Genomic DNA, 27,541 nt, shown 5'->3' on the forward strand with positions numbered 1-27,541 from the left:
TCCCCACGGTGGACAGTAAGTTCCTGGCAAAGTGGCAGGGCCCCTTTGAGATCAAGGAAAGAGTTGGTGAAGTAAACTACAAAGTATACCAGGCAGGTAAACGGAAACCTGAACAGATTTATCATGTAAATCTGATAAAGCCCTGGAAGGATCGGTCTGCCTTGTCAGCGGAGCTGGCCCGTCCTGTCTACTCGCATACCGTACCGGAGGTACGGGTTGCAGAGACTCTCTCGGAGCGGCAAAAGACTGAGGTCAGGCAGTTTCTACTTCACAACCAAAAGTTTTTCTCAGAAAAACCCGTGCAGACTATGCTAATGAAACATGACATAGTAACGGAACCTGGTGTCACAGTTCACGTAAAGCCCTACCGAATCCCGGAAGCGCGCCGTGAAGCCGTTTCCCGAGAAGTGAAGGTAATGTTAGAGTTAGGAGTCATTGAGGAATCGCACAGTGCGTGGTCCAGCCCGATTGTGCTAATTCCTAAACCGGACGGCACCATCCGGTTCTGCAATGACTTCAGGAAACTGAATGCGGTCTCAAAATTTGATGCCTATCCTATGCCCCGGGTTGACGAGTTAATAGATCGGTTAGGAAAAGCCCGGTATATTACGACCCTAGATCTAACAAAGGGGTATTGGCAGATCCCTCTGGCTGAGGCTGCCAGAGAAAAGACGGCATTTGCTGCGCCGGAAGGTTTATTTCAGTATGTGTATATGCCGTTTGGACTGCACGGGGCACCGGCGACCTTCCAGAGACTGATGGATCGAGTCCTGAGGCCACATAGGCGGTACGCTTCGGCCTATTTGGATGACATTGTCATTTACAGCTTGGACTGGGAAACTCATCTCCAGAAAGTACAAGCTGTGATTGACGACATGTGGGAGGCAGGTCTAACCGCGAACCCCAAGAAATGTTACATCGGGCTAGAAGAAGCCCGGTATTTGGGGTATGTAATTGGGAGGGGTGTTGTTAAACCCCAGGTTGATAAGATTCAGGCGGTTCAGGACTGGCCACAACCTGTCAACAAGAAGCAGGTGCAAGCCTTCCTTGGGATCGCCGGCTATTATCGCCGGTTCATACCCAATTTTGCAGCCATCGCTACCCCCCTGACGGATCTTACAAAAGGGAAAGACTCCGTCATGATTAAATGGAGTTTAGCGGCTGAAGAAGCCTTCCATAGCCTAAAACGGGCACTTTGCTCTCAGCCCATACTGGTGACTCCGGACTTCCGCAGCGAGTTTGTGGTACAAACGGATGCCTCTGATACCGGTATCGGGGCCGTTCTCTCACAAGTGAGGGACGGAGTGGAACACCCAGTCCTCTATCTCAGCAGGAAGCTGAATAAACACAAGCAAAGGTATGCAGTCGTAGAAAAAGAGTGCCTTGCCATTAAGTGGGCTCTAGAGGCCCTCAAATATTACCTGGTGGGCCGAAAGTCCAGGCTGATCACTGACCATGCCCCTCTCAAGTGGATGCACTTGAACAAGGAACGGAATAGCCGGGTGACCCGGTGGTTCCTTGCCCTGCAGGCCTACACTTTTACGGTGGAGCACCGCCCAGGGGTACAGATGGGAAATGCAGATGCCCTGTCCCGAGTGCACTGTTTGGCGGGTGTCATTGCTCGACCGGAGTGGTCTGAGCAGAGGGGGGGGATATGTGAGAATCATGTGGGAATAGTGGATGAGGGCAGGTATATCTCGCCCAGATTCCTTTCCTATGTGGCCTAGTCTGGTCAGTATCGCACCTGCTTGCTAATGAATAATGGGAGGTGGATATAAAAGGATGCCAGGTGGTTGTGTGAGTGTCTCAGCCTGGGAACACAGAGAGCCTGTCTGTGTGAGAGACACATGTGTGTGAAAGCAGTGCCCACTGCAACTGTGGTTTGGCTGGACGGGAGAAGCCCTCCAGTTGGTAGTTAGGTTGTCCATTGTTTAATTAGTGCCGGACAGGCAAGGATTTGTTTTATGTTTTATTTCCTTTTGCATTGCTTTCACCATTAATAAACCTGACCTAGGGTCAGTTACACCCGAATCCCAGCTCTGCGCCTGAGTTTCATGCTGAGCGCACGTGACCTTTGACCCCAGCAAAGCCGATCCCGGAGTGTTTTATCACAGCATGCTATATGTGTGTATATATATATATATCCGTACATGTATGTGTATGCCTGTATATATGCATGGTATATATGTGTCTGTGCTCTGTACACCTCATACACGCTCGGCTCTGCTCCGCTCCGTACACCTCGTGCACGCTCGGCTCCGCTTCGTACACGTGCGGATCTGCTCCGTACACCTCGTACACACGTGGCTTTGCTCCGTACACCTCGTACACAAGCGGCTCGGCTCCGTACACCTCGTACACACGCGGCTCTGCTTTGTACACACAAGGATCCACTCCATACACCTCGTACACGCGCGGTTCCGCTCCATACACTTCGTACACGCACGGCATTGCCCGTACACCTCATACACACGCGGCTTGGCTCCGTACACCTCGTACACATGCGGCTCTGCTTCGCACACACGAGGCTCCGCTCCATACACCTCATACACACGCGGCTTTGCTCCGTACACAGGCGGCTTTGCTCCGTACACCTCGTACACACGCGGCTCAGCTCCGTACACACGTGGCTCTGCTTCGTACACACGCAGCTTTGCTCGGTACACATCATACACACACGGCTTTGCTCTGTACACCTCGTACACAGCTGCTCCGCTCTGTACACCTCGTACGCACGGGGCTCTACTCCATACACCTCTTACACGCGCGACGCGGCTCCACACGCCTCGTACACACATAGCTCCGCACGCCCCATACATACACGGCTCCGCTCCGTACGCCTCGTTCACACACGGCTCCGCTCTGTACACCTTGTACACACGGTTCGGCACCATACACCTCGTACACACGCGACTCGGATCCGTAGACCTCGTACACGCACGGCTTTGCTCCGTACACCTCGTACACAGCGGCTTGGCTCCATACACCTCGTACACATGCGGCTCTGCTTCGTACACACGAGGCTCCACTCCATACACCTCGTACTTGCGCGGTTCCGCTCCATACACTTCGTATACGCATGGCATTGTCCGTACACCTCATACACACGCGGCTTGGCTCCGTACACCTTGTACACACGCAGCTCTGCTTCGTACACACGAGGCTTCGCTCCGTACACCTCGTACACATGCGGCTTTGCTCCGTACACCTCGTACACGCGCGGCTCCGCTCCGTACACCTCGTACACACGTGGCTCCACTCCGTACACCTCGTACACACACGGCTCCGCTCCGTTCACCTCGTACACACACGGCTCCGCTCCGTACACCTCGTACACACACGGCTCCGTACACCTCGTACACACACGGCTCCGTACACCTCGTACACACACGGCTCCGCTCCGTACACCTCGTACACACGCGGCTCTGCTCCGTACACCTCGTACACACGCGGCTCCGCTCCGTACACCTCGTACACACACAGCTCCGTACACCTCGTACACACACGGCTCCGCTCCGTACACCTCGTACACACACGGCTCCGCTCTGTACACCTCGTACACACACGGCTCCGTACACCTCGTACACATGCGGCTCTGCTCCGTACACCTCGTACACACACGGCTCTGCTCCGTACACCTCGTACACACACGCCTTTGCTCCCTACACCTCGTACACACACGGCTCCACTCCGTACGCCTCGTACACACACGGCTCTGCTCCGTACACCTCGTACACACACGGCTCTGCTCCGTACACCTCGTACACGCACGCCTTTGCACCGTACACCTCGTACACACACGGCTCTGCTCCGTACACCTCATACACACACGGCTCCGCTCCGTACACCTCGTACACACGCGGCTCCCTGCATCCCCCCCCTGTAAACCCCTCCTAACCCCACACAGAAACTTCCCCTCATCCAGCACCATGACAACCAGCACAGCAGAGTCCTGCATACACTGAGGCCCCTGATCATGTGACCCCTGACTCCTCCCCTCCTGTGACCTCATCACAGGTCCTGTGCGCACAGAACACCCATATGTAGAGTGTGGCTCTGTGGATGCAGGTAGGTGCTGGGGCCTCCATTACTGGGCGATTGAGGGTAGGGACATTAACCCTTTCAGCACTGAGACTCTTTTGGGGTCTCTGTGTGGTGTGAAGAGTGATGTAACAGGTGTAGCTATGGTTTTGGTTCAGGAGGGAGGGAGTTGAAACTTCTCAGTGGGCCCCTAACCAGGTAACCTTGATTACAACTGGTTGAGGCACCCTAACAGTGGAGGAGAACCTCAGTAGATGACCGCGTTACTGAAAATAATCAATATATATAAAATTGAATGTATGTGTGTATGTATGTGTGTGTATCACCAACCAATCATGAAGCATCTTTCATTTCACCAGAGATGGTTAAAAGAAGCTGAGCTGTGATTGGTTGCCATGAGCAACAGTTTTAATTGCAACCAATCACTAAGCATCTTTCATTTCACCAGAGCTGTGATTGGCATCTTTCGTTTCACCAGAGATGTTTAAAAGAAGCTGAGCTGTGATTGGTTGCTATGAGCAACAGTTTTCCCACTCCACAACACCTCTGCAGACAGTGACCGGGTGGGAGAAATCTAGCATCCCCGGGAACATAAGCTCCCAGCCATTGTCTGTCCTCCAGAAAGGAGCAGCGAGCACAGGACAGAAATGAATCCCTGCCTCCCGTGCCCATATACCCATCACACATCCTCCATTCCATAGGCACATCTTCCCTCTTAAAGGGATCATTGGTATGGAAGTCAGGGCAAATCCATCCAGCGCTTTGGTTTTGATCCCAGGCCTCTCTTAAAGGGATCCCCAGTATGGAAGTTAGGACCGTTTCACTCAGCTCTGTGGTTCTGATGCCAGGGTCTCTTAAAGGGATCATTGGTATGGAAGTTAGGGCAAGTCCACTCAGCACTCTGGTTCTGATCTCAGGCCTCTCTTAACCCCTGTCTGCCATATGACGTACTATCCCATCCATGCGACTTGGGACATAATTCCCATGGATGGGATAGTATGTCATATTGATCAACGGTGCACCGCTGATCGCGGCTGGGTGTCAGCTGATTATCACAGCTGACACCCGTCACTATGTGCCAGGGGCGGTCACTGCCCCCGACACATTAACCCTTAGCACACTGCGATCAAACATGATCGCAGTGTTTCGGGGCGTAGGGAAGAATCGGGCAGAGAGAAGTCTCCTTGCGCCCTTCCCTAAGATCCTCGGAGCATCGCGATGTGCTTGCGCTGCACCAAGGGTCTCCTCCCTGCAGGCCCCCGGATCCAATATGGTTGCGGGGCCTTCGGGATCCTGCAGGGAGACAGCTTTCTCAGTGCCTACTGAGAGCAGACGCTGAGAAAGTGTCCTCAGTGCCTGTCAGATCGCTGATCTGACACTTTACAGTAATGTCCCCCCTGGGACATTATAATAAAGTGTAAAAAAAAAAATGTATAAAAATAATTTATAAAAAATTCCTAAATAAAATAAATTCCATAATAATTTTTTTTTTGTAAATAAAAAAATAAAAATACACATATTTAGTATCGCTATGTTACATTATCTATAGGGCGTCCGTAACGACCCGCCCGATAAATCTGTCCCATTACTTAACCCCTTTAGTGAACCCCTTAAAAAATAAACATAAAAAAAGCAAAAAACAATGCTTTATCATCATACTGCCGAACAAAAAGTGCAGTAACGCGTGATCAAAAAGACGTATATAAATAACCATGGTACCGCTGAAAATGTCATCTTGTCCTGCAAAAACCACCACACAGCATCATTAGCGAAAAAATAAAAAAGTTATAGCTCGCAGAATAAAGCGATGCAAAAATAATTATTTTTAATATAAAATTGTTTTTATTGTACAAAAGCGCCAAAACATAAAAAATTATATAAATGAGGTATCGCTGTAATTGTACTGACCCGAAGAATAAAACCGCTTTATCAATTTTACCGAACGCGTAACGGTGTAAACGCCCCCCCAAAAGAAATTCATGAAATGCTGGTTTTTGTTCATTCTGCGTCCCAAAAATCGGAATAAAAAGCGATCAAAAAATGTCACGTGCCCGAAAGTGGTACCAATAAAAACAGCAACTCGTCCCGCAAAAAATAAGACCTCACATGACTCTGTGGGTCAAAATATGGAAAAATTATAGCTCTCAAAATGTGGTGATGCAAAAAATATTTTTACAATAAAAAGCGTCTTTTAGCATGTGACAGCTGCCAAATATAAAAACCGCCATAAATAGTAAATCAAACCCCCCGTTATCACCCCCTTAGTTAGGGAAAAATAATACATTTTTAAAAAATGTATTTATTTCCATTTTCTCATAATGGTTAGGGCTAGGGTTAGGGCTAGGGTTGAGATTAGGGTGTGTTGAAGTTAAGGTTGGAGTTAGAATTGGGGGTTTCCACTGTTTGGGCACATCAGGGGCTCTCCAAATGCAACATGGCGTCTGATCTCAATTCCAGCCAATTCTGCGTTGAAAAAGTCAAACGGTGCTCCTTCCCTTCCAAGCTCTGCCATGCGCCCAAACAGTGTTTTACCCCCACATGTAGGGTATCAGCCTACTCAGGACAAATTACACAGCAACTTTTGTAGTCGAATTTCTCCTGTTACCCTTGAGAAAATAAAAAATAGGGGCTAAAATATCATTTTTGTTGAAAAAAAAATGATTTTTCTTATTTTTATGGCTCTACGTTATAAACTTCTGTGAAGCACTTGTGGGTTCAAAGTGCTCACCACACATCTAGATAAGTTCCATGGGGGTCTAGTTTCCAAAACGGGGTCACTTGTGGGGGTTTCTACAGTTTAGGCACATCAGGGGCTCTCCAAAGGCAACATGACACCCGCAGACCATTCCATCAAAGTCTGCATTCCAAAACGTCACTACTTCCTTTCCAAGCCCCGACGTGTGCCCATACAGTAGTTTTCTCCCACATATGGGATATCAGCGTACTCAGGACAAATTGCAAAATAACTTTTGGAGTCCTGTTACCCTTGGGAAAATAAAAATTGGGGGTGAAAAGATCATTTTTGTGGAAAAAATATGATGTACAGCTGTACATTATAAACGTCTGTGAAGCCTTTGGGAGTTCAAAGTTCTCACCACATATCTAGATAAGTTCCTTGGGGGGTCTAATTTCCCAAATGGGGTCACTTGTGGGGGGTTTCCACTGTTAGGCACATCAGGGGCTCTCCAAACGTGACATGGCGTCCGATGTGAATTCCAGCCAATTTTGCGTTGAAAAAGTCAAATGGCGCTCATTCCCTTCTGAGCTCTGCCATGCTCCGAAACAGTGGTTCCCCCCATATATCAGGTATTGGCGTACTCAGGGCAAATTGCACAATAACTTTTGCAGTCCAATTTCTCCTTGGTAAAATAAAAAAATATGGACGTGAAATAATTTTTATGTGAAAAAAAGTTAAATGTTCATTTTTTTTTAAACATTCAATAAATTCCTGTGAAGCACCTGAAGGGTTAATAAACTTCTTGAATGTGAATTTGAGCACCTTGAGGGGTGCAGTTTTTAGAATGGTGTCAATTTTGGGTATTTTCTATCATATAGATCTCTCAAAGCGACTTCAAATGTGATGCGGTCCCTAAAAAAAATGGTGTAAAAATGAGAAATTGTTGGTCAACTTTTAACCCTTATAACTTCCTAAAAAAAAAATTTTTTTGTTCCAAAATTGTGCTCATGTAAAGTAAACATGTGAGAAATGTTACTTATTAAGGTTTTGTGTGCTAATTTAAAACATTTTCACCAAATTTCCAGTTTTTTCACAAATAAATGCAAGTTATATGAATGAAATTTTACCACTATCTTGAAGTACAATATGTCACGAGAAAACATTGTCAGAATCACCAGGATCCATGGAAGCGTTCCAGAGTTATTACCTCATATAGGGACAGTGGTCAGAATTGTAAAAATTGGCCCAGTCATTAACATGCTAACCAACCTTGGAAGTAAAGGGGTTAAAGGGATCATTGGTATGGAAGTTAGGGCAATTCCACTCAGCACTCTGGTTCTGACCCCAGGCCCCTCTTAAATGGATCCCCGGTATGGAAGTTAGGGCAAATACACTCTGCGCTTTGGTACTGAACCCAGGCCCCTCTTAAAGGGATCTCCGGTATGGAAGGGTAAATCTCAGTGCTCTGATTGTTTAACTGTTTATATGTTTCATGTTTTTGTTCAGCCCAGGAGTGTTGACTTGCACTAGGGGGGGAGTGTGGCGCCCCCAGGGGTATGGTCCCCACAGTGGCTTTGCCTTCCTCCAGGGGAGGGTAATGCCAGGTTTGGAGGCAATGATGGGTCTCTCTCACAGTCAATCTATGCATGCAACACAGTTCCACTCCAGGCCAGCAGGGGGAACTCTGAACAAGGATTAAGGGGAGGAGTGCTCTCTGAGGGCCAAGAGGAAGGGGTGGTTAGTTAGTTAGTCTGCGGAGGGTGAAGTGTGCAAACGTGTGGAAGGAGCGCTGAGATAGAGCGGAGAGGACGAGCTCATCTCTGGAGAGAGCGCATGAACTGGAGCCTGGTCTCCACGGATGTACGGATACTAACGGCCCTGCAACAGACACCAGAGGGGTAGGAGGCTGTAAGTGCCCTACTCCCATCTAAGACTTGAGGGCACAACAGCAGCTTGCATAGTGAGCCGGGACTCAGGAGAGAGTAGTCCCCGAGATAGGCTACAGCTGTCTGCCGTGCAAGTGAGGTTCTTGAGAACATCTGACAGGAGGAACTTCAGTGTAACTCGGTACTGGAGATCCCGCAAATAAGCGCTAGTAAGGAGACTGCCGAACCCATCTGCTGAGAGAGAATCCCTGAATTGCTTCCAGGCTAGCCTGCTCCAATACCATCTGTAATCAGGACCCTGGACTGCAGTTACCAAGTAACGGTACAGAAATTGCACCCTGCTGTGTCTTGTCTGCTTCCTACCTTTCCGGCACCGCTACATCCTCGTGCCGACCACATCTACACTGCCCTGGGACTATAGCTTCACCTGTGGGGAGCTTTTACATCTTTGCTGCACCATACCACCAGTCCTAGCGGATCTGCATGCAGCGTCTGCTTAACACCTCCCTTGACGAACACCACAGGTGGCGTCACGAACTATTCATCTAACTACATTCCACCATTCACATCTTCCTATTACTTGGGCGCCCAGGGCCACGGTCTGGGTCACCGCTGCTGTGACACATCCCACTGATACCGGCCCGGGACCAAGTACCCCACAGCCCTGGGAGGGCGACCCACCCGCAATTTGTGGTAACCAGCCAAGGTAAAGCAGTCATCTGGGGCTGATAGGAAAGTCAATGCATATTGGTCCCTACCCAGCCTAAAAATACCAGCCGGTAGGAGCCCCAAAATTGGCGCATCACATTAGATGCACCAATTATGGCATTTTGCCTGGCTCTTTCCGGGTGCATTGGCATTCGGGGTAATATTTTTGAGGGTTGATTTCAATAGTGTAGTTATCAAAAATGGGAAGGAACCCCACGTCATTTTTTTAAATTATTTATCAGCGACTTTGGAGTCTGATATGCATCCAGGCATCTTCACCATGCTGTTCCCATTCCATTTGAGTGCTGATTCCATCCATTTCAACAATTTTCCTGCCCCCCAAGCCCTCCTGTTTGAATCTTCTGTTAAAATGCTTTCTCATTGACTTCCGTTAAAGTCGGTACTCTAGTCTGAACGTCCGACCTGCTTGATTTAACCCCTTAATGATCCCAGCTTTTTTCGGCTTTGTGTTTTCATTTTTCGCTCCCCTTCTTCCCAGAGCCATAACTTTTTTATTTATTTGTCAATATGGCCATGTGAGGGCTCATTTTTTGCTGGACAAGTTGTACTTTTGAAAGACATCATTGGTTTTAGCATGTTGTGTACTCGAAAACGGGGGGAAAAAAGTGCGGGGAAAATGGAAAAAAAAGTGCAATCTCACGCATGTTTTTTGTTTGTCTTTTTTGCTAGGTTCACTAAATTCTAAAACTGACCTGCCATTATGATTCTCCAGGTCATTACGAGTTCATACACACCAAACATGTCTAGGTTCTTTTTTATCTACGTGATGAAAAAAAATTCCACAGTTTGCTAAAAAAAAAAAAAAGATTGTGCCATTTTACGATACCCGTAGCATCTCCATTTTTTGTGATCTGGGGTTGGGTGAGGGCTTATTTTTTGCATGCTGAGCTGTCGTTTTTAAGGTTACCGTTTACGTGCAGATACAATCTTTTGATCGCCCATTATTGCATTTTAATGCAGTGTCGCGGCCACAAAAAAACTTAATTCAAGCGTTTTGATTTTTTTTTCTCGCTACGCCGTTTAGCGATCGGGTTTATCCTTTTTTTTATTGATAGATCGGGCGATTCTGAATGTGGCGATACCTAATATGTGTATGTGTGATTTTTTTTTTCAATTGTTTTATTTTGAATGGGGTGAAAGGGGGGTGATATAAACTTTTATATATTTTTTTTTTTAAATTTTGGCATGTTTCAATAGTCTTCATGGGAGACTAGAAGCTGCCATAGCCTGATAGGCCCTGCTACATATAGGCGATGAGCAGATCGCCTACATGTAGCTGAATTACTGCATTGCTATGAGCGCCGACCACCGGGTGGCGCTCATAGCAATCCGGCAGCAACAACCATAGAGGTCTCTAGGAGACCTCCGGTTGTTTTGCCTACGCATCGTTGACCCCCGATCACGTGACGGGGGTCAGCGATGCGTGTCATCCGGCCCGGCGGCCGGAAGCGCTTGTTAAATGCCGCTGTCAGCGTTTGACAGTGGCATTTAACTGGTTAATAGGCGCAATTCCACATACGTGACATAAAGATAAAACAAACCACCACCGCACATCTATAGAGTGACAGGATTATTACTTATTAAAGCGAACCTGTCACCAGGTTTGGCCAATACAAGTTACGGCCACCGCCTTTCAGGGCTTATCTACAGCTTTTATTAAAGTCACCTACGGGACGGTCTGGTCCGAGGGATGTCGCAGGTCTTAGTCCGGCGCCTCCCATCTTCTTGCGATGCCTCTCTCCTGCTTGCTTTATGGCTCCCTGGCATCACACTCCTGCATATGCATACTCACTGCCCATACTTATCTGCTGACCTTTCCCGGTGCCTGCGCACTGTTGTACTTTGCTCTGCCCTCAACAGGGCAGAAAAGTACGCCTGCGCAGGAGTGCGATGCCTGGAGCCATGAAGCAAGCAGGACGGTGGCATCACAAGAAGATGGGAGGTGCCGGACCAAGACCTGCAATATCCCTCGGACCACCCCGCAGGTGACTATAATAAAAGTTATTTTTCTTCTCTTGCAGGACGGATTGGGGGCTTATCTACAGCATTATAGAATGGTGTAGATAAGCCGTGAATGGCAGTTGCCGTATCTTATATCGGCCAAACCTGGTGACAGGTTCCCATAATACTAGAAATCTATTGCACAGGGGATATCGCAGCCAATTCCCACACGAAGAATCCTGGAACCACAGAATTAGAAATTATTCTTTCTCCGCAGTTTCTATAGGAGTTAATACATTCCTGATTCCGGAGAGTAATAGAAATACGGCAGAAAACAGAGGAAGAAAGTTCAGAGAGGAAGCTTCATAGAAAGACATTGAAGTTACAGATGCCATTTAACCCTTTGGGAGAAAGTGATTCCAGCACTTTACCGAGTAAATCCCACCAGGACTGTAGCAGGTGAAGACTCCAATATCCACAGGTGTCCCTTCTAATTGGGGGAAACTATCCCCTCTAATAATCCTCGGACAGTTCTGACAAACACGGGAAAGTGCCCCTTTATGGAGGGGACAGAAAGTCTGTTTAGTCTCTTTAGCTTCATAGTATCAGCTCTAATCCAATGGTGAGAGAGCGATTTACCCCGAAGAGTCACAGATTGTAGGGTTGTTACAGAAATGTTATATTTAGGGGCTTCTGTGTTTTCTCCTTATAAGAATCACAATGGTTTTGTTTCTTTTCAACTGATAGATACAAGCGACCCAACTATGAAAGACGGGAACCAAGGAAACATGTATTACACCCCTTTTTTGGCCCCCTCACAACGTATAATGTTCCCACAGTACCGCCATCCTCAATATTATTTTTGTAATCAAGATAACAAAATGGAGAAAGCCAACACTCACCCCTTTTATAAGATAATTCAGTCCTTCTACTGGTTCATATTCATAGACCATTGGAACACAGGCGAGTAGAAGCGCAAATTAAGCCCGAAACGTTTGTTGTCTGTCATGTCTATTTTTGGAAATCGCTGCGCCTGCCACCACGCTGCTAGCACTGTTGCACTTTTTGTCATTGTTCTGAATCAAATGAAAAAGGACTGCGGTATCTTCTAAAATGGGTGAGTGCTGACTTTCTTCATTCCGTTGTCTTGATTATAAATAGTCTCACGTCTATGCACCACCCTGAAGATTTATTATAGTGGAGGTTGTAACATTGGTTCAAGGTGTCCATATCCTGGGTAAAAACTTTCTATTTGGTGCCTCAACACTTCACTATAATTATTTTTGGAATATTTTCACACCTGTTTATTTGTGTGTTTTTCATGTAATTTATGGAAGCCTACATGGAGACATTGGCATCACATAATCCTGTCTTGATGTTCTTACAAAAAAATCTTTTATAAAAGCCTCAAACTTCTGTGTGTGACTCCGACCTGAGATCTAACGTGATAGAAGATTACAGTGCGGGGAAGACGGGAAACCTTCATATAGACGGCCGGTGGGGATGGAGTCAGTGACCGACTCTGGACAAATATGTTTCTGGAGCCGTAGTAGAAGGTGAAGATGTCGTCCTCACCATGAAGTAGTTATTTCTCCTGTCCCGTGTAATGAATATCTCCTGCAGTATTGCTAATGCCGATTCCAGTGTCGGGAAATGAGACGAGAATTAGTGTTATGGAAGATGAGTCTATGAGGAACGTATTCAGCTGCCGACTCCGAGGGAGAAACTGCTTGTTGTCTGTGGCCTAAATATATAGGTTTTATTAGATGTCAGGGGAAAAGACAGAATGTTGTAAACTAATAAAAATACCATTAGTGCTTGGGGTCCCCACTAATCTCTGTATTTTCTCGTCAGTCCTAACGAACTTGTAATTCCTACAGCTAATCAGCTGCTGAAGCAGTGAGTAACATAGCCAGTGATTGGGAGCATGGAGGAGATGACTTAGTCAGAAATTCAACTTATGTTCCAGTCCATATAAGACTAGAGAATACAACATTTATACGTTCTATCTCCTCATACGTTTCCCCTTATTATCTCCAGTAATTGTATTATTACACAGGATTTTTATGATGTTACATCGGCTCATCTTCTCATTCAGGTCTCTACAATATCGGATCCTCTCAGTGAAGATCTTCTATATAAGAGAATTTACCTGATTTACCCATCAATGATGGATATGGACAGAGACAAGATGGCAGAAAGGATATTACACCTCACCCTAGAGATCCTCTTCCAGCTTACTGGAGAGGTGAGAGATTCTGATGACGTCACATTACATCATTCTTATCTATGGGAATAACAGATGGACAGAACTGGAGAGGTGAGGACTCTGGGAATGTCTGTAGTGAGATTTATTAATGTGTCTCTCCATAACCAGGATTACACAGTAGTGAAGAAGACCTCTAGTGAGCGCTGTCAGGACCCTTTGTCTGAGGGATGGGGAAGACCCCTGAGCCCAATCATGGGGCCTCCACCTTACCTCCTGATACATGAGGACATCAATGACCAGAAGATCCTAGAACTCACCTACAAGATGATTGAGCTGCTGACTGGAGAGGTGACACTGCTGGGAATGCTGGGACATTATACAGTAACGCTATGAAGGGATCGGGGGGGATGACATTATCATTGTATGTGTCAGGTTCCTATAAGGTGTCAGGATGTCGCTGTCTATTTCTCCATGGAGGAGTGGGAGTATTTAGAAGGACACAAAGATCTGTACAAGGACGTCATGATGGAGGTTCCCCAGCCCCTCACATCACCAGGTAATAGACAGGACTAAATACACACGGCCTATAATTATCTGTATGTGAAGAATGAATTCAGTCCCAGTATGTGTTTCCTCCAGATCTATCCAGTAAGAGGACAACACCAGAGAAATGTCCCCGTCATCTTCTTCCACAGGACTGTAAACAAGAAGATTCCAATGTTCCTCAGGATCATCAGGTAGATGGAGAGAAGGTGTCATGAGATCTCCCCTATGATGTGTAGATGGCTGTGAAGGTCTTGTGCTCAGTCTTGTTTTATCCACCAGTATTATATGTTTTATACTTGTGGAATGAGAACGGTGGAGATGGCAGGATTAGAGCTGATCATAGATGTGACTTCTCCATATGTCTGTGACTTTTACAATATTTGTTTCAGGGTGAAGATCTGACCCATATTAATACTACAGAGACATATCTGAAGGGTGATGAGCGGCGTAAAGAGAAGATTCCTACATATGACTACCCAGGTGAGTAGTAACCACTAAATGCAGAGAAGTCACAGATTCTTCTCAGTCACCGACTGTGGCAGCTTTATCGGTTATATAGTCTGATCGTATCACAATTGTGTGATCACCATATTGTCTCTAGAGCACAACATTCTCCTCATCCAAAATTGTTCAAATGACTTTGGGCATTGAAAGCCCTTTTCTGTAAAACTTAAAACCTGGAAGATTCACCTACCTAAATTAGGAGACACTGACCTTTATCTTCCCAGATCTGTAAACTACAAATCCAAATGACAGCGTACATAGAATGTGCTGACAAGTTAGAAAATAATTTGAAGAAAAATATTATGATGGGCCTGTAAGAGAAAGCGGAGGGTAATGATGCTGTTGGCTTCCTAGAACCCTGATATTTTATTGGATGAATCTACCTTCTCCCCCTTCTGTGCTGCTGAATGTGCTCATATGGTCCCTACAAGACCAGGTCCAGTCTTTCTGGCCAAACTTCACTTTTTTGATTGACATTAAATGTGCAGTGAGGGCCATTTCTGTACAATAAGAACAGAGTTTCCCTTTATCCTGACTTTTCAAATTCTTTTAAAACTCATTAAATTCAAGGAGGAGTGTGATAAACTACATAAAAAACTTTACCATGATAGTTCTCAAAGCTGTGCGTGGCTGATGGCTGTAATATACATTGATTCTCGCCTGCAAGAGATGTGTTGGCATAGCTCGAACCCTGGTTTCATGGATTCCCTCCACATCATAAATTTCATTATATTTTTATTCCTAAGGAATTCAGATTCATGCACAATCTCTTTTGAAATGGGGAGTACTATTACTGTCAAGATTCTGCTCTCTGGTATCCCGGGTCCAGGCGCTCTTTCCCTGTTTCTAATGCCCTAGATATCCCTTTTCCCCGTATTACTTCTAATGGTGAAGATGACAGGGCAATGTACCTTGCTGAGCTTCTGAATCCACCCTCAGTCTGTTCCCTCACTGCCACCCAGCGAAGAGGGGAGCAGTAGTGTATGGTAACACACCAACCAGACTAATAAGGTAATACATACAGAGATAAATGAAAATACCAATCATACAAATTTGCGCTCACAAACAACAGAGAGAAACACTGGGAGTAACGGAAGGGGAAACCAAAGTAGGACAAGAGGATTTGCACACAATCAAAACCAAGCAACAGTCTTTAGCTAAATTCACCAAAAACACAAAACTCCACCAAGTCTTGAACCATGCAGCATGAAGCTAACTCTGGCAATGCCTGCTTGCCAGAGGCCAGTATGAATTGGAGAGGTGTCATGACTCTGTTGTCAGGTGTCCCAGGACCAGGGGTTCATTCCCTGTCCCTAAGGCTAGGGGCACTGATTAGTTCTGATGGTGAAGATGTCAGGGCCATATACTTTGCCTTAGCTCCTAAATCTCCTCTCAGTCTGTATCCTTCCCCCACCCAGGGAAGAGGGGACTAGTAGTGTACACAGCCAGACTAACAAGGTAGTACAAACAGGCATAAAACAAAATACCAATCATACAAATATACACACATAAGCAACAGAGGTAACACCGGGAGTGGAGGATGGGGTTAAACCAAAGTAGGTAAGAAACGGAATTATCATACACTCAAAACTGTTACACCGCTCCGCCATACTCACCCGGCCTCCGCTCCCACGCCGCAGTCGCCCTCCGCTCCCACGCCGCAGCCTCTCTCCACCCGACGGCCGCGGCGGTCACCTGAGACAGACCCGCGACCGATGCCTTCCCTGCATGCTATGCGCATGCGCCATAGGCCGCGGCCGCGCCTCCTTCCTGCTTCTTATGCTCCGGCTGTGCCCTGACCCGGAAGCACATTTGGACCAATGGCTGACCAGACGGGGCCATATCAGGCCGCTTCCCCCTGAGGGAGGCGCCTGATCGTTGTGTTTCCTGACACTCTGGCCTCGCTCCATCGTGCACACTCTGCTCCTGCAGTTCCTGTCTCGGCTGCTCCTCACAGCATCTTCTCAGTCCTGCTACCCGTGTTCCTGTCGTCCTACTCCAGTCCTGCCTTGTGTTTCTGCCGTCCTACTCCAGTCCTGCCTTCACTGTTCCTGCCGTCCTACTCCAGTCCTGCCTTCACTGTTCCTGCCGTCCTACTCCAGTCCTGCCTTGTGTTCCTGCCGTCCTACTCCAGTCCTGCCTTCACTGTTCCTGCCGTCCTACTCCAGTCCTGCCTTGTGTTCCTGCCGTCCTACTCCAGTCCTGTCTTCAGTGCTCCTGCCGTCCTACTCCAGTCTCAGTCTTACTCCGGTCCATCCTGAGCCGCCCCTCTCGGTACCGACTACCGTGGTACTCGAACCCCTGGGCCTGCTCCTAACGGTCCCTGTATAGGGGTCGGTTCCACCTGGCAGCTCGCCCGGGGTCCCTCGGTGCCACGGTCCAGAGGGTCCACTCTCGGAGCTCCCGCTCCTGACCACCCACGCTAACAAAAACCTTGCAACAGTCACAGAAAAATCCACCAAACGCCTACTCTGAATACCACCAACTACCTCCAGCAATGCAGTATAAGCTATTAGTGATGAGCGAGCATACTCGCTGCTCGGGTTTTCCCGAGCATGCTTGGGTGTCCTCCAAGTATTCTGGTGTGCTCAGAGATTTAGTTTTTGTCGAAGCAGCTGCATGATTTGTGGCTGCTAGACAAGCTGAATACATGTGGGAATTCTCTAACAAACAGGCATTCCGTCTCTCCTCCAGCAGTCACTCACAAATTTTCTTGATAGCAAACCGCCTGTATCTGCACAGGATAAATGTTTTCTGTTGCTTTTCAGCTCAGCATAGGAGGGACTCCACAGACCTCCACAGTCACACAGCTCTCAAGAATGCTCTGTACTTGTTCGACAGCAGAACCACAGGTTCACAAGAGGAAGGGGTTAGCACAGTTTTCTGGGATTTTACTCTCAGCTCAAACGTGCAGAAACAGCAGGGTCCTAATGCTCTCCTGATGTTATCACAGCTCACCCTCTTACATGCAACCCCACTAGAGGTTGGCGTCACCGACATACCTCCCCACTCAAAATCGTCCTGAGCATAGCGCTGAGGTGGTATTCCCGCCTTAGATTGGGTAGTTCTCCTGAGACCTACTCCAACAGGTTCTGTCCCAGAGGGAGCCGAAGTCTCTTCCATGGTATCATCCGAAGGGGCAAATGGGGTTGCTTCCTCCTGAGGTGTGGCGCCATGTGACACAGCTCCCGGGTCAAGTAACTGACTTGACTCTCCCTCCTCAGCAGGACATACCACATTCTCAACACTCTCTCCACATGGGATACAGATTGATCAAAGGGAGCAAGCAAGTGCAGGAGAAGGCACACCATCAAATTCAAGAGCACTAGGAGTATTATTATTTATTTATATAGCATCATTAATTCCATGGTGCTGTACATGAAAAGGGGTTACATACACAGTTATAGACATCTAATATAAACATATGGGAACAATAGGGTTACAGTATACATATTAACCTATAGGATACCCTCCAACAATACCATGCAAATCATCTGAGAAACAGAGAGTTTATATAATCCCATTAACAACAATGTATTCAAAATCCTTCAATAATCAAAAAGACAAACTTTCAAAAAAAGTGCAAAATCTGTCTTTATTAAGTGTTACAATATCTTATATATCAAAACAATCCAATGCTAAAAATTAGCGTAATAAGGAACAGGTGGGCATTGATACAACCATAATGCCATGGAGGGCGTCATAGTAGATGTAAATAGGCGTGCACAATCACATATTAAAGTGCATAGTGCAATCAACAGTAGTATTTAGCACAACCAATTCATATACAAATACAGCAATAGGCCAGAGTAAGGAGGATGGGAGGCATAAAATATCATCACACTACTCACACTGAACAAAGTATACCAAAATTAGTGCATTAGCAACAAAATCACGCTAGGTAACTAACAGTGTACAGTAATAAATTGTATAGTACATGGCCCAAAACAATCCTTACCCATGCCAAAAAGAGCCCAAGCCCAACCAGAGCGCAAATGCCCCGACGCGCGTTTCGCTGTAGCTTCCTCGGGGGGCACTGTTGCAGTAGTCAAGGCGGGAGATAATGAGGGCATGTACAAGAGTTTTAGTAGATTGAGGGCTGAAGAATGGACGGATTCTGGAAATATTTTTGAGTTGAAGGTGACAGGAGGTGGCAAGAGTTTAGACGTGTGGTTTGAAGGACAGGGCAGAGTCGAGAGTTACTCCAAGGCAGCGGATTTCAGGTGCCGGAGACAGCGTGATGCCGTTTACCATAATAGATAGATCGGGTAAGAAAGATACATGAGATGGAAGAAAGATAATGAGTTCAGTTTTGTCTACATTGAGTTTTAGGAAGCGAGAGGTGAAATAGGAGGATATGGCTGATAGACACTCCGTGATTCTGGACAGCAGAGAGGTGACATCTGGGCCAGTGAGGTAGATGAGTGTCATCAACATACAGGTGGTACTGGAAGCCATGGCACTTTATGAGTTGTCCTAGACCAAGAGTATAGATTGAGAAAAGTAGGGGCCCCAGGACAGAGTCTTGGGGGACTCCAACAGAGAGAGGGCAGGATGAGGAGGTAGTGTGGGAGTGGGAAACGCTGAATGTGCGGTCAGAAAGGTATGAGGCAATCCAGGACAGGGCAAGGTCTTTGCTGCCAAGGGAAGAAAGAATCTGTAGCAGTAGGCAGTGGTCGACTGTGCTGAAGGCAGAGGACAGGTCGAGAAGGAGGAGGATGGAGAACTGTCTCTTAGCTTTGGCTGTAAGTCATTAGTAATTTTGGTCAGGGCAGTTTCAGTAGAGTGGTGGGGGCGGAAGCCAGATTGGAGGATGTCAAGGAGGGAGATAGATGAGAGGTGGGAGGAAAGTTGAGCATGGACATGCTGTTCAAGGAGTTTAGAAGCAAACGGGAGCAGTGATATGGGGCGATAGGTGGGCATAGCAGTTGGGTCAAGGTTTGATTTTTTGAGGATGAGTGTTATGGTGGCATGTTTGAAGGCAAAGGGGAAGGTACCAGAAGATAGGGATAGGTTGAAGAGATGGGTTAGGGCTGGAATGATCATGTTATTGAGGTTGGGGAGCAGGTGGGAAGGGATGGGGTCAAGTGCACAAGTGGTGAGGTGTGATTTGGAAAGGAGGTGAGTAAGCTCTCCTTCGGTGATGTTGGAGAGGGAGGTTATTAGGGAAGGGCAGAGGTCTGGTATGTGGAGTGGTTGGGGTAGTGGAGCAGTAAAGGTTTGCCTTGTGTGGTCGATCTTGTTTTTGAAGTACTGTAGGTGGCAAAGTCCTCAGCAGAGATGAGGGGAGTTGGAGGTGGCAGTGGTGGGCGGAGGCGAGAGTTAAATGTGCTGAACAGTTTTTGTGGGTTGTAGGATAATGAAGATACAAGGTTTGTGAAATAGGTCTGTTTAGCAGAGGTGAGGGCTGATTTGAAGGCAAGTGTAGCTTGTTTGAAAACAGTGAAGTCGTCTGGTAGGCGTCTTTTCTTCCAACGCCGCTCCGCGACCCTGGATGCTTGTTGAAGTTTTTTGGTGAGGTTGTTGTGCCAGGGTTGCCTATTGATTTGTCGCACTTTGCCATGCATGAGAGGGGCGACTGAGTCTATGGCTGATGTGAGGGTGACTTTGTCGAAAGCAGTGGCACTGTCCATGTTGTGGAGTGAAGATATGGAGGACAGAGGTAGAAGAGAGTCTGAGAGTCTGTGAATGTCTAGGTGTGCGAGGTTTCTACAGGGACGTGCTAGTGGCTGGACATGGGGGAAGGTGAGAAGGACAATGATGAGAAGGTGAGTAGATGGTGGTCAGACAGGGGGAAGGGACAGGTTGTAAGATTGGGTAGGGAACAAAGGTGGGTGAAGATGAGGTCTAATGAATGTCCATCTGTGTGGGTGGCTGTGGAGGACCACTAAGTCCAAAGGATGAGGTAGGTGCCTGGAGTTTGGAGGCTGCTGGCTGGAGGGTGTCAATGGGGATGTTGAAGTCCCCAATGATGATGGTGGGGATGTCAGCAGAGAAAAAGTGGAGGAGTCAGGTGGAGAATTGATTGATGAAGGCAGTGGCTGAGCCCGGTAGTCGGTATATGACAATCATTTGGAGATTAGAGGGAGAGTAGATACGGACAGAGTGAACCTCGAAAGAAGGAAGGATAAGAGCGGGTGGGGGGTGGATAGGGTTGAAGGAGCAGTTTTTAGATAGGATGAAACACACTCCTCTACCATGTCTATTGCCAGGGCGAGGAGTGTTATGAATGGGTCACTGAGGAGGAGAGCAGGCCCGAGCTGAGCCACAGAACACCAGAGAGGTTGGTAACTAAGCAGATTGCAGACCCCTGATCCTATCCACACAACTAGCAGTAGCCGTGGAGCGTACCTACGATGATCCTAGACGCCGCTGCACAGCCGGAGAGCTAACTACGCCTAAAGCAAGAAAAGGGAAAGCTAAACTGCCCCAGAGCAGACCCCAAAGGAATAGATAGCCCCCAAACATATATTGTCGGTGAGACAAGATGAAAACACAAACGCAGGTAGGAAAATAGGCTGAGCAAATGATGGGGCCCACAATGACTAGACAGGACGGGAAAGGATAGATACTGTCTGCAATCACGCACAAAAAAACCCTGCAAAATGTCCAACACGACGGATGCACAAAAACCCTGAAGTCACACGACTTCGCCTCCCACTATATCAGTACTCTGGTAGATTCTGAATGCAAAGCAACAGAGACCAATATACCAGGAGGGAAAAACAAACTGGCACAAGCAGCAACATAAGGCAGTGATGCAGCACAGCCCCAGCCGGAGCTGGCCGACCCGCACAAAGCAGGAATAGACAGAACCTGAACAAATACAAACAGAAAAGCAAATGAATAACTTAGCTGCACAATGCAGGGAAAGAGCTGGATACGTCAGACCTCAGGAGGCAAGGCAGCAAAAATCACCAGCAGAGATAGAGGGCGTCGGCTGCCTTAAATCCCATTCTGAAGCCTCAGATCTCCAATCGTTGTCCTCATTATCAGGTGGTAAGCCTCTGTCAATCAAATCAGCTCCACTACCTCCATTAACCACCAGAGGGAGCCCAGAAAGAGAATTTACAACAGTGGAGTGTGGGTAAAGTGGGGGCCATGTCAGGGGGTGTCAGCCAGGTTTCAGTGAGGGCCAGGAAGGAAAATTTGCGGGATATAGAGGTTGTGGATCACCTAGAGCTTGTTGCAGACGGAGCGAGCATTCCAAAGTGCTCCGGAGAGAGGGTGCGGGAGGGTGGAGGTCAGTGGCACAGGTTTTAAGTGTGAGGGATTGCGGTAGTTTCTCTTACTGTGAGGAAGATAGGGGTGAGGATTAGTGGGATATATGAGGCGGGGGGGCCAGGATTGGGGGATATGTCACCAGCAGTGAGAAGAAGCAGGGAAAGGGAAAGCAGGTGGGTGAGGGAGAGTGATCATCTTGTATTGTATTTTAGTAGGAGAGGTCTGAGGTTAAGGAGTATGTCTGCAAATGAAGCGAGGTGGGGGGTAAGAGAGAGGGGGAGATAGTTATTTGGTTCAAGGGTGCAGGTGTTTGGGGATAGCGAAGGAGAGTGAAGATTAGTGGAGAAAAAATGGTGAGGGCAAATGTAAGCATGGTTAAAGATCAGGGTAAGGAAAAGGCAATTAAAATTAGGAAGCAGTGGTTATTCTTACCTTCTGACCAATTAAGTACCCATCCCTTGCGAGTAATGCAAGCTTAAAGCAAGGACCTTCAAGGTGGTATTTTCTGAAACACTGCCTGTACTGCGTCCCACTTCAGAGAGATTAGGGACGTTTATAGCAGGTTTTTATGTTTGGCAGCTGTCACACTCTAAAAGACGGTTTTTGTTGCAAAAAATGGTTTTGCATCACCACATTTTGAGAGCTATAATTTTTCCAAATTTTGACCCACAGAGTCATGTGAGGTCTTATTTTTGCGGGACGAGTTGACGTTTTTATTGGTACCAATTTCGGGCACATGACATTTTTTGATCGCTTTTTATTCTGATTTTTGGGACGCAGAATGAACAAAAACCAGCAATTCATGAATTTCCTTGGGGGGGGTGTTTACACCGTTCCACGTGCGGTAAAATTGATAAATCGGTTTTATTCTTTGGGTCAGTACGATTACAGCGATACCTTATTTATATAATTTTTTATGTTTTGTACAATCACTTTATTCTGCGAGCTATAACTTTTTATTTTTTTTAATTTTTTCACTGACGATGCTGTATGGCAGCTCATTTTTTGCGGGACAAGATGACGTTTTCAGCGGTGCCATAGTTATTTACTGTATATACATCTTTTTGATCGAGTCATTGCACTTTTTGTTCGGCAGGTATAATGATAAAGCATTGTTTTTTGCTTTGTTTTTTATTTTTTTTTAAAGGGCTTCACTAAAGGGGTTAAGTAGTGGGATAATTTTATAGGGCGGGTCGTTACGGATGCGGCGATACTAAATATTTGTACTTTTATTGTTTTGCTTTTTTTAATTTACAAAAGAAAAGAATTTATTAGGGGATTTTTTTTGGTTATTTATTTAGGATTTTTTTAAAAATTATTTTTATACATAATTTTTTTTTTTTTTTTAACTTTGTTATATTGTCCCAATGTGGGACATCACTGTAAAGTGTCAGATCGCTGATCTGACACTTTGCAGTGCACGGTGTCAGATCAGCGATCTGACAGGCACTGAGGAGGCTTTCTCAGTGCCTGCTCTCAGCAGGCACTTAGAAATCCGCCTCCCTGCAGGACCCCGAAGGCCCCCGCTGCCATCGTGGATCCGGGGGCCTGCAGGGAGGAGGCCCTCGGAACAGCGCAATCACATCGCTGTTGTGAATTCCCTTGCTCAGACTTCTGGGCTGGAGCTTCCTCTGGTGGTTACTGGGAGTAGTGGAGCTGGCAAGTCTGATGGAAGATTGCCACCTGACAATGATAATTGGTAATCTGAGATTGCTGGCTGGGAGCATATAAGTGAGCAGGCTTCCCTTGGTGGTTGCTGGTGATTTTCCTCCTTGTGCATTTTGAGCTCTTCAGTCTCCTGCCGGATCTGCATGGTTCAGTTAAGTGATTCTTTTGCTAATCCTTTGCATCTAATCTGGTTGTGCCTTGTTTTGCTTTCTGCTTTGTTGCTAGGGTTCAGCGTACTCCCTGCTGGGGGCAGCGCTGGGGCCCACTCCATATGTTACAGCTTGTGCCAGTTTGTTCAGTCCCCTGTTATATTAGTATATTTTGCTTTGCTACCAGTTCACACCAGAGTGCAGGTTTTTGTATATCAGATGTGTTGGATTTTTAGGGTTTTTGCATGGTTGCAGACAGTATATTTTCTGTCCTATCTAGACAGTTTGAGCCCCATCACTTGCTCAGTCTATTTTCTGCCTATGTTTGTGTCTCATCTTGTCTCACCGACAATATATGTTTGGGGGCTGTCTATTCCTTTGAGGATCTGCTCCGGGGCAGTTTAGATTTCGCCTTTCTGGCTTTAGGCTTAGTTAGTTCTCCGGCTGTGACGAGGCGTCTAGGGCATCGTAGGAACCCTCCACCGCTACTGCAAATGTGTTGTTAGGATCAGGGATCTGCAATCCACTGAGTTACCAACCTCTTTGGTTTCCTGGTGGCTTAGCCTGTTCCTGCCATCCTCCTCGGTGACCCTTTCATAACACATCGCGCTGTTCCGAGGGTCTCAGGGAAGCACGCAGGGAGCCCCCTCCCTGCCCAATACTTCCCTGTGCCCCCGGTACACTTCGATCATTTTTGATGGCAGTGTGCCGGGTGCGGTCCGTGACCGCCCCTGGCACATAGTTCCGGGTCTCAGCTGTGATAATCAGCTCACACCCGGCCGCGATCAACGGCGCTTCCCCCATGAGCACCGCTGATCACGGTGACGTACTATCTCGTCCCCGGTCATTGGGTACCGTGGATGGGATAGTACCTCAGATGACAGAAAGGGGTTAATCAAGCTACATGGATCTGGACTTAAACAGAGACCCCTAGGTTGTGGCCATGGTGTTACCTGAGATGGGAGGTAGAATAATCAGGTAGCCGTGTCAGAACCAGGAGAACAGAGAAAATATGAAAACAGACACGAGTAATCAGTAAATGGGCCGGGGCCACAACAGGAAACAAAGTCACAAGCCAGGTATTGAGCAAAGAGGACTTAACCAGCGGAGAAAAAGGCTGTATCTGGCAGATTCCCAAAATATGCTTTGATCTGAAGTAGGGTGTGGTGCTTTCAAATTTGCTGATGCAGGGAGCAGATTACTTCAGCTGGACAGCACACACTTCCATACTGCCAAACTGGAAGGTACTACAGATCCCAGGCACGCTAATCTTAGTGGCTGGACTGAACCTGCGCCCTAGAGCTTCTGGTTCCAACATCTCCATTACCATCACTACCTGCAGAATGATTAAGGCGGCAGCTGTTGACAGAAGCAGACTTCGTAGGATCAGATCCCAGAGCAGATGGGACACATTATTTGTAGAAGCTCTAATATGATTAAATGGCAGAAAACAAGAGCAGTAGAAATCTACATAAAGTGGCTCCATTTTGGAAATTATAACTCTCAATGTATTAACTATAGCTGCATTGACTATTTTGACTCCACAGTCACTTTCCAGAAATTAGCACGCCATACATGTTGGAGAGTGAAAACTGCACATTTGCCATTTTATTACCCAAACACATGGTACCCTGATAGAGCTCCATGAGACACACACCATATATTAAAGGAAATCTGTCACCGATTTTTTCGCATATAAGCAGCCGGCACTGCCATCAGGGGCTTATCTACAGCATTCTGTAATGCTGTAGATAAGCCCCGATGTAACCTGAAATATAAGAAAAACAAGTTAGATTTTTCTCACCCGGGGTCCGGTCTGTTCCGATGGGTGTCGCGGTCCGGTCCGGCGCCTCCCATCTTCTAGCGATGACGTCCTCCTCCTTGCTGCCTGCCGCGGCTCCTGCACAGGCATACTTTATCTGCTCTGTTGAGGGCAGAGTAAAGTACTGCAGTGCGCAGGCACCGGACCTCTCCGACCTTTCCCGGCACCTGCGCACTGCAGTACTTTGCTTTGCCCTCAACAGAGCAGATAAAGTACGCCTGTGCAGGAGCTGCGGCAGGCAGCAAGGAGGAGGACGTCATTGCATGAAGATTGGGAGGCGTTGGACCCAGACTGCGACACCCATCGGACCGGACCTCTGTGAACCGCCCCCTGGGTGAGTGTAATATAACTTGTTTTTCTTATCTTTCAGGTTACAGAATGCTGCAGATAAGCCCTTGACGGCAGTGCCGGCAACTTATATACGAAAAAATAGGTGACAGATTGCCTTTAAGTGAGATCTTTTCACTATAGTAATGTCAAATACGTGGCAGTGTAAATGTGGTTTGGGCACAAGGCTAAGAAGCGAGGGGGAAATTTGACTTCGGAAGTGCGGATATTGCTGGATTAGTTTATGGAAGCCATGTTACTTTTTGAGCCTCTAATAATGTGGAAACCTCTGTTTTTCCACTGGCAGATGATGGACCTGAGTGAGGACTTGTTTTTTTGTGAAATGAGAAGTTTTTATTGGTATTATTTTCACCTGCATAACATTGGTGGCTTTTTATTTCATATTTGGAAGACAGAAAAAGCAAACAGTTGAACCCCACGCGCTACTGCTTCATGCTATGAGGTTTTCTATTAGACTGTGAATTTTCATTGTCTTCGTGAATAATTCTATATTTTTACATAACTTGCCATTTTTACAGAAAGTTTAAGCAGCAATATTCAAAAATATAAAGTTCAGGGATATTTTATTCAAAAATAATAATTCTTTTTATTCTTGGCAGATGACTCTACCAGGAGATCAGAGGGACAACTGACAACTTTAATTTTTAAATCGGATGATCTTGAAATCCCAAAGGATACAATTGAAGTGAAGGCTATTACCCCTGATATAACATCATCCATTCACAGCAAAGATCTTTCAACTGATCCTTTGAAACAGGTCCTGTCTTCTGATTCATTACTGACTACTAAGGAATATCAAAGTCACAAAATAAGCATTAAAAAACAAACTGCTCCTAAAGCAAAGAAGCGATTTTCAGATTTAGAATATGGAAATAATTTTCCCCTCGATAAGTCTTTTCTTAATCAAAAAAATCACACAGGGGAGAAGCCTTTTGCCTGTTCAGAATGTGGGAAATATTTTAACCATAAATGGAATCTTGTTATACATCAGAGAACTCACACAGGGGAGAAGCCATTTTTATGTTCAGAATGTGGGAAAAGTTTTAATGGTAAATCAGATTTTGTTAAGCACCAGAGAACGCACACAGGGGAGAAGCCTTTTGCCTGTTCAGAATGTGGGAAAAATTTTAACCATAAATGGAATCTTTTTATGCATCAGAGAACTCACACAGGGGAGAAGCCATTTTTATGCTCAGAATGTGGGAAAAGTTTTAATGGTAAATCAGATTTTGTTAAGCACCAGAGAACCCACACAGGGGAGAAGCCTTTTTCATGTTCAGAATGTGGGAAATGTTTTAACGGTAAATCAGATGTTGTTAAGCACCAGAGAACCCACACAGGAGAGAAGCCTTTTTCATGTTTAGAATGCGGGAAATGTTTTAACCAGAAAACATATTTTGTTAGGCATCAGAGAACCCACACAGGGGAGAAGCCTTTTTCATGTTCAGATTGTGGAAAATGTTTTAAGCAGAAAACCTATCTTGAAAGACACCAGAGAACCCACACAGGGGAGAAGCCGTTTTCCTGTTCAGAATGTGGAAAATGTTTTAACCGGAAATCAAATCTTCATAGCCACCAGAAATCCCACACAGGGGAGAAGCCATTTTCATGTTCAGAATGTGGAAAATGTTTTGTGAAGAAATCATCTCTTTTTCATCACCTTAGAATTCACACAGTGGAGAAGCCTTTTACATGTTCTTAACGTGTGAAATATTTTAACTGAAAATTGTATCTTAAATATTTTTAAACATTATAATTTTTTTTTTAACTTTATTACATTGACCCAGGTTAAGGCAT

General features: G+C 46.4%; 1 protein-coding gene across 2 annotated transcripts; it reads left to right on the forward strand.

Annotated features, from left to right (window-relative positions):
* Positions 1–3,937: 3,937 nt before the first annotated feature.
* LOC141047247 (uncharacterized) lies at positions 3,938–27,541 on the forward strand. Of its 2 annotated transcripts, none has more exons than XM_073542244.1 (7): positions 3,938–4,068; positions 13,373–13,522; positions 13,652–13,831; positions 13,916–14,039; positions 14,123–14,220; positions 14,419–14,509; positions 26,344–27,541. In XM_073542244.1, exons 1-7 carry the CDS (start codon positions 4,063–4,065, stop codon positions 27,444–27,446), a joined length of 1,752 nt encoding a protein of 583 aa, XP_073398345.1. In that variant the 5' UTR covers positions 3,938–4,062; the 3' UTR covers positions 27,447–27,541. The 2 variants fall into 2 exon arrangements, with proteins under 2 accessions (XP_073398345.1, XP_073398346.1); XM_073542245.1 differs by lacking the exon at positions 3,938–4,068 and adding an exon at positions 11,556–11,733.

Source organism: Dendrobates tinctorius, unplaced genomic scaffold (genome assembly GCF_039654945.1).
Source record: "Dendrobates tinctorius isolate UK_male_01 unplaced genomic scaffold, ASM3965494v1 ptg000126l, whole genome shotgun sequence".
Classification (NCBI taxonomy): domain Eukaryota; kingdom Metazoa; phylum Chordata; class Amphibia; order Anura; family Dendrobatidae; genus Dendrobates; species Dendrobates tinctorius.